The sequence below is a fragment of the Sceloporus occidentalis genome, unplaced genomic scaffold (assembly GCF_023333645.1).
Source record: "Sceloporus occidentalis isolate IW3139 unplaced genomic scaffold, rSceOcc1.0.p SCAF_143, whole genome shotgun sequence".
Lineage (NCBI taxonomy): Eukaryota > Metazoa > Chordata > Lepidosauria > Squamata > Phrynosomatidae > Sceloporus > Sceloporus occidentalis.
In genome coordinates, this window is record NW_028317123.1 from 319116 (window position 1) to 331449 (window position 12334).

Below are 12334 nucleotides of genomic sequence, written 5' to 3' on the forward strand. Positions count from 1 at the left end.
CTTCGATTTAACGTGAAATGCTCAAAATGATGTTAAATCCATGAGGCATTGAACTCAAAAAAAAAAAAAACGTCATACACCTTCCATGTAACCTTTCCCCCACCCTGACCAAAACCCTCTTCTGATTTATCTCTGTTGACAGTAAACCGTTATTTGTTTAACACTGATAAGGGGGGAAAAAAGGTAAATTTCAACAAAAACCTCAAAAAAAATGCTTGTTTCATCCAGTGATTTTCCTTGTGCAGCTTGCGGAGATAAAACTAAGGGTCTGTATCCTTGTCCCTGCTGCAAAGCTTACCCCGTCCGAATTCTTGCAGTCTTACGAGTGCCATTTAATTAGATTTTGGGTTAAAATGCCCACGTGTACATGCGAACGCAACCTAGCAATCGCTCATCTTCACATGATGCAATTCTCGCTTATCTCTGCTCTTATATAATGCGACTAAACCAAGTCTGTCCCTGCAAAAAGGGGAAACTGAATGAGTGGAAATTTACCCGGCTTTGAACTATTTACTGTCTCCTCGAGCTGCCGAAAAGTGAATCCTTTCCCTGTACCCTGATCCCGCTCTCGAGCTCCACCTTTGTCATTTTCATTCTGCTACCAGGCAGTGTGGACCCCGCTCTCCTAGGTACTAGGTGCCATAGCCAAACCACACCCCGAGTCCTATGACATCATACATAGCCTTGGGCATATAAACCAAACGGAATAGACGTGAAAAAGGGAAGTTGGAATTGAACGAGAAAAGGAAAAAATATAGATAAGAGAGTAGATGGGGTCAAGGCAGGTGGGTCGAAATAATAGTAGGTGGGAGTAGCTAGAGAGTGTCCTAGAAAAAGGATAGAGCACAGAGGAACGAGAGGATAGTCATCAGGTAGTGACCCCATGGCAACAGCGCAGGGTATTTCCTCATTTTCTCTGCGCTTTTCTCGTTGTGTAAGCGGGCTTGCTGGATCAAGCTCTGTCCTACATCAGCGGGCTAGAATTGGAGACAGCCCCACCCCCGAGGAACCAAACAATGCTGCCAGCCATCCGGAAACCTCCAAGGATCCTACTGGCAATCCACCGGCTGTTGATCGCTCCTTGGTGCGAAGGGATATCCGAGCATTTTTGAGGGAGTGTGGCGGGACTCCGGCGGAGGCGCGCTACTGGCTGTCCCAGTTCCAGGAGATGCACTCCTCTTATCAGAAGGCTTTTGCAGTTATAGAGGTGAGTTTCGGCTACAATTGCAATACAAATCTATGTTTATAGAGGTATCGAAAGAGAACGTTTTGTAAAGATGATACCTTTATTGGTTAACTTAATTGCATTAGATTGCAAGCTTCCAAGGCAAATACGCTAGAAGAAGAAGAGACCTAACTGATTTTAAAAGCTTGAAATTTATTGTAATTCAGTTCACCCAAAAAATATAATCTTTGCCAAAGAAAATACCATTCTATTTATTTGCTACGGTAGAATAGCTTATAATTTAATATCCTACTCTGAAAAGCAGTTTTTTTTTCTCTGTGAGAAAAAAATGTGTTACATAAAAATGATAAACAGTATATGTAAAATATATACACTAAGTTTCAAAAGTTTGGGGTCACTTAGAAATGTCCTTGTTTTTAAAAGAAAAGCACATTTTCTCCATTAAAATAACATGAAATGCATCAGAAATCCAGCACAGACGGGGTTAATGTTATAAATGACTATTGTAGCTGGAAACGGCTGATTTTTTATGGAATCTCTTCATAGGCGTACAGAGGCCCTTTATCACTCCCATCACTCCTGTGTTCCAATGGCCCTTTATCACTCCCATCACTCCTGTGTTCCAATGGCCCTTTATCACTCCCATCACTCCTGTGCTCCAGGCTAATTGACCGTCAGGAAACCGAGAAATGTCCTTGTTTTACATAATCGCAGTAAACTAGTTGTCACGTTGTTTAATATACATGCGTGTCCCGGTACATCGGAATTTATGCACTGATCCCTGACCCTTTCTCTCCGGCAGGTCGATGAGAATGTGTTTAGCTGCAAGAGGTCTTTGGGTGGTGTGGCGTTTGCATTGTCTTTCCTCCAGCGCATGGACATGAGACCACTGGTGGTGATGGGTCTGCCAAGCACATACTGTTCCCGTCCTTCTGTACAAGACACGAAGTCCTTGCTTGTACACCACAGCCAAATTCTGGTGGACGCCATGCATAAAAACTCTGGCACCGCCTTGCCCTTCTTCAATGGGGGATCCATACTCACTTCCCATGAACAGGATGGCAGGTACTGTCTGGGGTTCGGGTTATTTCCTGTCCAACTGCCCCTTCCTGTCCTCTAGCTCAATCTGCTATTCCCTTTTTTTGATATTGTTCTAGAAGTGGGCGAGATTAGAGTCCAGATTTTAAATGACTTGCCTGTGCGATAGAAAACGTAATTTTATTCTGGCTGGTAACTTCTGGGACACTCACCACCTTAGCCCGATCCACTCGCCCCACAGCTCCTCCTCCAATGAGTCCCGCAACTGGTCACTCCTTCCCATACACATTTGGGAACTCTATTTCCTATCCTGTACGCTTGATGAAACTCTTATATTCACAATAAGTCTGCATTTTTTCCAATAACTGTTGTTCCCACCCCACTCCAACCCATTCCTACCCCACTCCAGCCAAGTCTCAACTGGTTATTCGTGGGGTAACCTTTTTACAGGAAGGTTCTAGCAGCTTGAAATATCCAGAACAAAGGCGACCAAGAGAGCAGGACAGAGAAATAATGGCCACTAAATCAATATCTACAAAGGGTTTGGTAAACCCTATAGATATTGTCCCCTAAAGGTGGCCCTGATCTCTTCTCAGGCTCTTTAAGTCCCACCATTTCTTAATCCCTTTTTTTTATACTGCAGCATTTATACTTCTATTAATCTTTACTTTGAGTTTAGAATATTGTTAAGCCTTTCCTGTTATATTAAATTCTTCAGACTCTGCTTTCTCGTTTTTTCACGACTGATTTCATCTCCTAAATCCCCGTTTTCTTCCTAGTTATGGGTCTGTGTCAGCAGTGGACACCGAGCTGCTCACATGGTGCCTCAACTCAGGTAATATCCCCATCATCTGCCCTATAGGCGAGACTCCTTCAGGACGCTCTGTCCTTCTGGACTCTTTAGACGTGACTGCCAACATCTCACGCGTTCTGCAACCTCTGAAGATCATCTTCCTTAACACAGTGGGTGGCTTGAAGGACCTGAGCGAAAAGGTAAGAAAACGTCCTCGTCTCCTCTCAATACATTGTTACATCCATTACGTCGACTGATATGGTCACTAATTTTCAAGTTAGCCATAATACACCCAAACCATGAATAATATCTAAAGAATTATCAACATGAGCATTCACAAAGGCGAGATGGAGTTCCAAGACCCTACAAAGTTAAGTGGAAGTCCATCCAGCGAATATGTCACATGTGCCCTGACTCCTGTCGCCTCATTGCTTCTTGCAGGTTGTAGGACACGTGAACTTACCCGCGGATCTGGAAATGGTGCGGAATGTCACCTGGATGAGTGAGCGCCAGCGGCAGCAGGTGACGGTCATTGTGGACTTGCTGAACCGCTTACCATCCTCCTCCTCTGCGGTCATCACATCTTCTCGCTCGCTACTAAGCGAACTTTTCAGCAACAAAGGTGAGGCGCCAAGGAGACTGGAGACAGCTGTTTAGTGTAGGTTTTTCACAGTTTAGAGCTCAGATGGAGAATAAAAGTGTTTGCAACATTTATTCCACATATAGGGTCCGGCACGCTGTTTAAGAATGCAGAGAGAATGCTGAGATTTCACTCCCTTCAGGATGTAGACACCGAGCGCCTGGTCTCTCTGGTGAACCATTCCTTCCAGAAGAAGTTGAGGGAAGATTATATCAGTAGTGTGGAGTCACGGCTGAATTCTGTGTACTTGTCTGAAGGGTGAGTGCTTTATGGCCTATGGAGATTCTGTTATATTGGGGGTGAAGAACTTGGGTTAAAACCTCGGGAAACGGGAGATCACCAGGCTTTCTACTGAGATGAATGAACATAGAATATGTAGAAAAGCCAACTTCTAAATGGGAACAATGGAATATTTCAGCCCCATATTTATCATTTTTTAGCATTGGATCTGTGGTACAAAAAGTAGTCCGATTCTCTATGGATACAACACAACCGGACTAATCTTTTTACTTTCTTAATCTTAATCATCTACGCCTTTCTGCAGTAACTGTGGATACCCACCAGCTGAACTGAGCTGATGATAAGCACTATGGATACAGCTTTTCTAAAACCTGAGATTCATTACATTTTTGTAAGTTAAATCCTTATTTCTGATCATTCCAACCAAAACCGAATAAAGGCTTTAGTCTTATTATACCCTCCCGGGTGATGTTCTGTACAAATAGGACTTCCAGCTGTCTTATTAGTGACATTAGAGCTCTGTTTCTCAAACAAAGACGTGAAAATAATCATATTATGCTCTGCTTTATGTGTTTTGTTCGGAATTAGGCAAGCAGCGGCCTGACAATATGCCGCTTATATCGAATTCCATATTTCTGAGAGGTTGCCACATTTTCCATTAATACGGCTCACGCGAATACATATTTGTGTAGGTACAACGCAGCTGCCATCATTACCACCGAACCAGTGCTCGGGGGGATGCCGTACCTGGACAAGTTCGTGGTCAGTTCTGGAAAGCAAGGCCAGGGTTCTGGGCAGATGCTGTGGGAATGCCTCAGACAGGACATACAGACACTCTTCTGGAGATCCAGGGCCACCAACCCTATAAATTCATGGTAAGTGGTGACGATTACGACGGGTAAAGGGTCAAACGCATACTGAAAGCAGCGGTAAGTTTTATTTTTCTTCAATAAAAGTAGCCGGCAGCCGTTATTATTCGCAGGTTCTGAAGCGGACAGCTATTATTACGAGCCGTGTGATCTTGCCAGCGTTACTGGGCACCCAGGCTCTTGCATCAGTCCCGTAATTAAGTGTTCTTCAACCAGGCAGGTTAAAAAAAAACGTGAGACAGAAAGAACAAAAGAAAAGGAAAAACTACGCAAGCGTACAGAAAATGTCGATCGTTATAGTTTTCCTCTAATACGTCAGCTTTTTTTTAAAATTTCCTATCAGACTCACAGAGCTTCCCGTCTCCTGCAGGTATTTTAAGAACAGCGACGGCAGCTTTTCAAACAAGCAGTGGATCTTCTTTTGGCTCGGCCTTGCAGACATAAGGGATTCATACGAACTGGTGAACCATGCCAAGAGCTTGCCTGATTCCTTTTGTAAACCCACCAACTCATGAGTACCCAAAGGCCGACACTGAGACCGGACTCGCTCTCCTTTTCCAAGGCAGCCAATCGTGACATTAAAGACGTGTCCTGACGAGCGATGAAAGGATCAGCTTTGAAGTGGGTCCCAAACTAATTCCGGCTTCCGTCTATTCCTCTACGAATACATGTAAATATACACCGTGTCACTTTCCTACGGTGGTGCAAGAGGTCCTAATGATTTGCCAGAACTGATGGAGTAGGAAGGACCGCTTAAGCCAAATACCAAGAATAGCCGCAACTTGGCCTGAGGACTCTGTAATGGAATATCTTCCAAGAAGAATTGTTAAGAAACTATTCTTGTCAGAGTGTTTTAGCATATAAAGCTCAGAAGAAAATAAATGGCCTTAACAAGTAGGTTATAGTGCTGGAAGAGGCATGATGGGGAGGAAGCTAGTTTAACCTCTTAATGACAAAGCCCGTACATGTACGGGCTCAAAATGCATTGTTTTCAATGGGTTTAGGGACCGCCCATTGTCCTTAAGGGGTTAATTATTACATTAATGCATTATCATGACATCAGGATATATTATAAGAACAGCACTATAAGCAGACATTTACATTATACCCATCAGCGTAAAATGTTTTACCAGGGACGGTGCTACGTCAAAGTACATGACGCATTGGTGAATCAGATGCTACTCATAAGTAAAAGTTTTATTATCGGAGTTATTTATTCTCTTACTACTAATTTGTTTTGCTTCCAAAAACAGATGTCTTAAATATAAATCAGATATGCACGTGCGCACTGGGCAAAAAAGCTACAGTACTTACAGGTGTTCATCCATTGTTGGGAAGAACATTCACAACAGGAAGTGCTAGTAAGACCTAATAACAGTTAATATCATTCCATCATGGTTGGCAATGGGACTAATTTGTTAATGCAGTTTACCATGTGATGTCATAAGAAACCACATGCATGCTTAGTTCTAGGTAAATTTTTCATAAAATATATAGTTCAGGGCAATCTGAAGTGAAGGCAGATGCCGATCGATAATATGTATCCTGAAACGGAATTGTTTTGTACCGATGAAGATAATAAAAACATTAAAAAAAAGAGCAAAAAGAAGAAAATAGACAGTATTTAAAAATGGTGCAGGTGTGCACCACGTCATGCTTTTTTATTATAAATAAAATATAAAAACAAAAAACCATGTTCCATTAAACCACACAGAATGTTTTCTTTTAGCAGCATGTGTATTCTGCAGCATGACAAAAATGTGTGCGAGGATAATATCGTATTTGTTATGAACCAGAAATACGTGGAGTGAAACAGACAAGGGAAGTATTCTTCAGTTTGTGAATAAAGCCATAATAGTTACTCTGCAGAGTTCTTGAAGCCTAGGTCTTCTCTGCCTCTGGTATTAAAATCTATCTATAAAAGTTCATAATTTGGTGCACATGCAGCTCCTGCATCAATGTTTCATCAGATGGGCATCTGAAGGAGATACATTTTGTAGGTGATGAACTGGAAATGTCAAAGGACAGCAAACGCTCTTGCCGATGACTGAGAAAGTAAAAGAAGATGCAACCACGAACCACGTCTCTTCCTTTCAGGCGATATAAATTTCATACCAACTGATGACATGCTTTGTGTACAGATCAGCCGTCTGTGGCCAGTATGACAGCTGCACCGAAGATGCCAATGTTCTGCCCAATCAGTCTCATTTGGTTCCAAAACTCCACCCGCCGGTTCTTGTGCCAATAACCCAAGTTACCATCTATGAGCAGCAGGGTGAGGGGAAGCAGAACTGCCAGAACCTGAGCCGCGGCCCTTACATAATATCCAGACAGGAATGACAAAGCCAATATCCCATATAGGATAAAAACCATCTGCAGGACTGGCTCCCCCCCTGGAAGAAAATCCAGATAGGCCACGCGGTCCTCCTTACTGTGCTGCAGGGTGTATGCCTGGCGGGGTGGAGAGAAGAGTTCATATTTAGTAGACATCTACCCACTACCATCATTCCACTTTACAATTCGCAAGAAGCCCAGAGCCCATATCCATCATACACACCATACAGACGAGGTAAATTCCCAGGAACACCTGTCCAGTGGATTGCAAGGAGCGGCTGCGTGGCTTCTGTCTGTAAATCTCTCCAGCACCGCTGGCCAAAACCAGGAAGCCACCGATGACAGCAATGATTCGAGAATACATCCTGACCTGCAGAAAGATAATCAACAGAAATGACTCAAAACACGGATCAAACATAATTGTGTCTAATTACACAATAACGATACATAAATATTTAAAACAAAAATAAGCACATCTACACAAAACAATATAATAAAACAAAAAATCCATGTGCATAGCAGCTAGATGCTTATATGTGGGTTTTTTTAGCATAAAATACTATAAAATACTAAAAATTACAAAAGCATACAGAGGTTAAGAGAAAGGCTTTTGATTAACGATACATACAGACATAACAGACTAGATACAACTTATGATAAAACGTAAAATCACGATGCTAAAAAAGGTTAGAAAGAAAATGATATATAAAAAATGTAGTAACTCACATCTACGTGCAAAAGGAAAATATTTTTGTTTATTTGTGAAATGCAGGTGTTACCTTAAGCCAGTCTCCATAGTGGACATGGCCACCAACATGGGCTGCATACGTGCCGACTGCCAGTTCCAAAGCCGATCCGAGTGCAAACCAGCGCCTTTTTACACCAAAAGACATAAAGCTGGCACAAAGCACAGCCACCGCTAGGTCAACGTATAGGTATGGGACAGGGATGTCCGGCTTCCTGAGAAGTTGGCAAAAAAGGCTAGTTAAGAGAGAAAAAATGATCCCAAAAGTAGAGATGATTGAATTGGAAATGTGGCCAACGCAGGGATGGTGGCCAATGCAGGGATGGTGGCCAACGCAGGGATGGTGGCCAACGCAGGGATGGTGGCCAACGCAGGGATGGTGGCCAACGCAGGGATGGTAAGGAGATGCAGTGGGGATGCAGACTTTTAGGACTACAAATTAATCAACTGGAACAATGCAGGTTAAAGGTCACTGAAAGTAATTATAATGACAGGGTACACAAGTGTACACTACAATAGGGGACAATATTTACATGCACCCGGGGACTTTCGGTGGTTTATAACTACATGACCTAGGTAGTGGGATTGTGGTTGACAAAGTATAGCGAAGGCCAACAAGAACACGGTGGGAGGAAAAACCTATGTGCAGAGGGGATTCGTTCTTAACCCTAACTGGGATAACTGGTGGGCTAGTGGCCCAATCTGTCGGAGCATTCCTTTTGGTTGCTATGGTGATACGTCCATTTTTTTTTTTTTAAAGTTACACATCAGAATTGTCAGAACCAAGCAATTTGAAAATTGAACAAAATATAAGCATTTGTCATTATATGTCAAGCTGAGTTGTTATGATCATCACCCTTATACCATAGGTATATTGTGATATTATACAAATGTAACGATACCTATATTATTACAGTAACTTCACAAACTGGCAATGTACCCCCCATGATATATAGTCACAATATAGGGTTAGGATGTAAGGACCCAGTTAGTCAGCAGCAAAGACCTCATTTCCAATAAGAGTCATTGATTACGTGGAAGGGGTCCTGGGTTTGGGGTCTTTACATACAGAAGATGTGATGAGCACACAATGCGAGCTGGTTTTGCCCTCATATTCAGCCATTGCGGTGATACACATACCTCCTGGCCTCGGCCCGCTCGGCATACAGCATGAGCTGACTGAAACAGAACCAGAACGGGCACCGAGTAAGCAGCAAAACCCCAAAACGGGTCACCAGCTGTAAAATCTTCTTACGTCCACTGACCGCCATCGTACAGCCCAACCTGGATGCTGACAGCCAAGCGCCTGCCTCACTTCCGCCAACCAACTCCTCATATCCGGCGGGCAATTTGACGCGCGACTTCCGCCATCCACATCCGGCGCTGCGTTTGCCAACCAAGCTAGGCTCCTGCAGTGACATATAGGCCTTATCTCTTTTTGTCTCTCTGTTTCATACTGCGGTGGGGTATTTTTCTTAAAGAATTCTTTCCAAATACTCCCTAAAATAATGTGAAATCTGAATACAGTCAGCGCTAAGGGGCAGTACCAAAAAAATGAGATGTTAGTGTAGATTATTTTTATATAAAGTCTAGTTACTAAAATACTTCACGTGATGCCACTTTGGTCATCAGGCCAACCAGCAAAGGTCAGAAGGCGCCTCCAGAGTACCTTTACTGCCCCTCACGTGGCAGGTTGTTTCCTTCAAAGTGCGGCCAATGGCCGCCAGACCCTGGAGAAGTCGTTTTATGAGACTCTGTCCAGATTTAAGAGGGTTAGCGGAAAAATGTACGATCGTGGGCTTTTTCAGCATTTTTGTAATGCCAGGAGGGAGCTAGAAAGTATGCGTTCTTGGAAGTAATAACTTATTTTTTACGAAATGCTGCTTTAATCCAGAATGGCGCACTGCGGCAAGGCAGAGGTTTCTGTCCGGTGGCTTTCATTATCCCCACGGTTTGCATTCTTGGAAGCGCTCGCTAGTAAAACCGCGATCCCTGAACATTAAACAATTTCAGGAGGAAATGAAACGTTCCGGCTCGCTGACTCACCAAAGCTAGACACACTAACGTAGCGTACGGGCTTAGCCCTGCACGCTGCATTGTTATTTAATCTTATAGGGTGGCCGTATGAACTTGATCTGCTTAGCGAGGTTTAGAATGCCAAGGGTTCTTCGTCAGGGAGCCACTACCTCTTTGGCACCCAAATCCCTCGGTCCCGCATTCCTCCCCGTTGCCCCTCTTTTCTAGAAGGTCAGAATGTTTGCTGGGTATGAGGGTATCGCAGGGTTCTACAGCCCTAAAAAGCCCCAATAATGTGTATAGAAACAGCAGGGAATGGGTTTATGTAGCTCTTTTAAGAAGTCTTATATATGTAGCTAATAACGTTACATATTTAAATCCCAGTTCCTCATGTGTATATTTTCTTTATTTTAAAATACGAAATGACTCACGTTGAAACAACTGACACCCCCAGCCTTGGCTATCGTTCTCAGCAACAGCGTTTGGGATTTTCTGCCAATATTACTGATCAGGGGTAGTCACTCAAGCTAATTATTGTTTTATTTCTTCACGAAAAGTCATTTCCGGCACAATTTCATAAATCATGAAGGCTTTTCTGTTGTCGACGCTTGTCTCATTTCAGCTAGATGTAAATCTTCATGGGGATCAACAGCGTGGGGCCGACAAGACAATAGACCTTATTGTAAATGGAAGAAAACAAGTTGTTTGCAGGGGAGGGCTGGTAACATTCAGCCAGGGGGGGCAATACCCTGTCATAAAGCCGAGGGAAAGAGTAGAGCAGGGCACAATCGGGAGACAACACACACAATGCGTACCATGCAGTATTAACCGATATGCATTAACAGAAAGAGAAAGCTTAAACCACAAAAAAACAGGAAATTTGTGAGCAAATTCTTCCTAAAATCCTTCTTACCCCCTGGTGGCTATATGTGGAATTGCAAGTAAAACCCTAAAAAACCTCATAAAGTAATTGAAGCCCAGAGGGCTACTGCTCTCCTGCCTCTTACACCGGCCTTCCCCTGGTTGTTTGAATATATTACTTTTAACCAGTTGGCTGTAGATAGGCCTTCATACCAAAAAACATACATTTATGCTTATCTTTCTAATCAAGGGAATTAGGGTAACATGGTTGCTATGGTGATTGCACAGTTTTTAAAACTTTGCACCCGAAAAGTAATACATATGGGCAATGAATGAGTTTGTAGAAAGAACCCAAATGGCTTGGTATCAACATTTTTCCTTGAGGGTTCAGACACTGCATTATTTCAGGATACCTTACAGTATTCTCTTAAATGCATTTTTCATTCTAAATTTTTTGTCGGGGTCTCCCATGTAGTGTTCTCCATACTGTCCATTAACAAGAATGGAAGTCCCAAGAAGAACATCTCACAGGGTTCCTAAGTATCTTCTGTCACCAGAAGGAGACGATAAAAAGAAACCTTTTTCTTAAACATGTTAAAATAAATGAATATGCATTATTTGTGGTGAAATGAACATTTCTGGCCATTTACCGACCTCCATCTCCTATTTCTTATTCTCTTAGCCTCTTATACGAAGAGCGACAGAGAATGTCTATTTTCAGCACAAGCAACAGGGAAAAAGAGCAGATCTGTACTCCTTGCTTCACTCCACCTGCTGGCCCAGATCTGATCGATGGACATCCTGAGGGTCTTGGCCATGGAGGTGAAAGCCAAAAGTTTCCCTTCCACTTGGCCATCAGTGAATGCTCCCCAGACCCCAGCTAGGTGGGCATCAAAGAAGGAGCAGGGGAAGCCAGAAACGCTCAGAGAGAGAGAGAGAGGACCTCTTATATCTTACTGCTCCGGGAAATGATTGACCATCGTTAGTGCCCCTATTCTGTCCTTTTACATCTTCATCCCCATGATGTGCCTATGCCTTTTCCTAACAACTCACTAGTGCAACCAAATGACACGCACATGGCCTAAAATCACTCTTGTGGCATTATGTGATATAACTTTTATATGGAATAAACAGAATTGGTGTTCATTTTTTTTTTGGTGGAGGGGGACACTAAAGAAACCCAATAAATCACATTTTTCTTTGCTGTGACTGTGGGATTAATGACAATTTTGACACAATCTAATTTTTAACACATCTCCATAGTGACATTTCACGTTAACACACTTTTTTTTATTACAGGATCCAATTTTATTTACACAAGCTTGGGCTAGGAGTGTCATCATCATTAAATATACTTTGAAGCGTTAAGACATACAGTAAGAGAAAAACGTATAAATGATCTTCTGAGCTCTGCCTCACAAAAATACATTTTGGATTTCATGTTCTTTCCTTTGGCAACAGGACAATTCAGCATTACAGCATAATTTGTCTCTTCCAGTGCTACGGAGTAAACTGCACCCTCCAGTGTTAGACCATGATTTAGTTCCAGTGACATCATGTTTTTCTTTCCAGTGGCACGTGATGTCACATGATGTGTCCCTGGGTTATGTGT

The 12334-nt window shown here is 42.8% G+C and overlaps 2 protein-coding genes across 2 annotated transcripts; one reads left to right on the top strand and one right to left on the bottom strand.

The window, feature by feature from the left end:
* Positions 1–883: 883 nt before the first annotated feature.
* Positions 884–5281, top strand: NAGS (N-acetylglutamate synthase). The gene is made up of 7 exons (XM_089499900.1): positions 884–1207; positions 1989–2251; positions 3004–3217; positions 3459–3639; positions 3744–3915; positions 4590–4772; positions 5137–5281. Exons 1-7 carry the CDS (start codon positions 884–886, stop codon positions 5279–5281), a joined length of 1482 nt encoding a protein of 493 aa, XP_089356026.1.
* A 1627-nt stretch (positions 5282–6908) lies between these two features.
* On the bottom strand, positions 6909–9266 carry LOC149280922 (transmembrane protein 101-like). Its single transcript, XM_089499901.1, has 4 exons — positions 8986–9266; positions 7880–8060; positions 7324–7470; positions 6909–7217 (listed from the first exon to the last, which is right to left on the bottom strand). The coding sequence occupies exons 1-4, from the start codon at positions 9264–9266 to the stop codon at positions 6909–6911; spliced, it is 918 nt and encodes a 305-aa protein (XP_089356027.1).
* Between the last annotated feature and the right edge of the window lie 3068 nt (positions 9267–12334).

Coding starts and splice junctions, on each gene's coding strand:
- NAGS (XM_089499900.1), top strand. CDS start 884: ATGGCAACAGCGCAGGGTATTTCCTCATTTTCTCTGCGCTTTTCTCGT. Junction 1,208..1,988: donor AGGCTTTTGCAGTTATAGAG/GTGAGTTTCGGC, acceptor TCTCTCCGGCAG/GTCGATGAGAATGTGTTTAG. Junction 3,640..3,743: donor CGAACTTTTCAGCAACAAAG/GTGAGGCGCCAA, acceptor TTCCACATATAG/GGTCCGGCACGCTGTTTAAG.
- LOC149280922 (XM_089499901.1), bottom strand. CDS start 9,266: ATGTCACTGCAGGAGCCTAGCTTGGTTGGCAAACGCAGCGCCGGATGT. Junction 8,061..8,985: donor GAGCGGGCCGAGGCCAGGAG/GTATGTGTATCA, acceptor CCAACTTCTCAG/GAAGCCGGACATCCCTGTCC. Junction 7,218..7,323: donor GAATTTACCTCGTCTGTATG/GTGTGTATGATG, acceptor CCACCCCGCCAG/GCATACACCCTGCAGCACAG.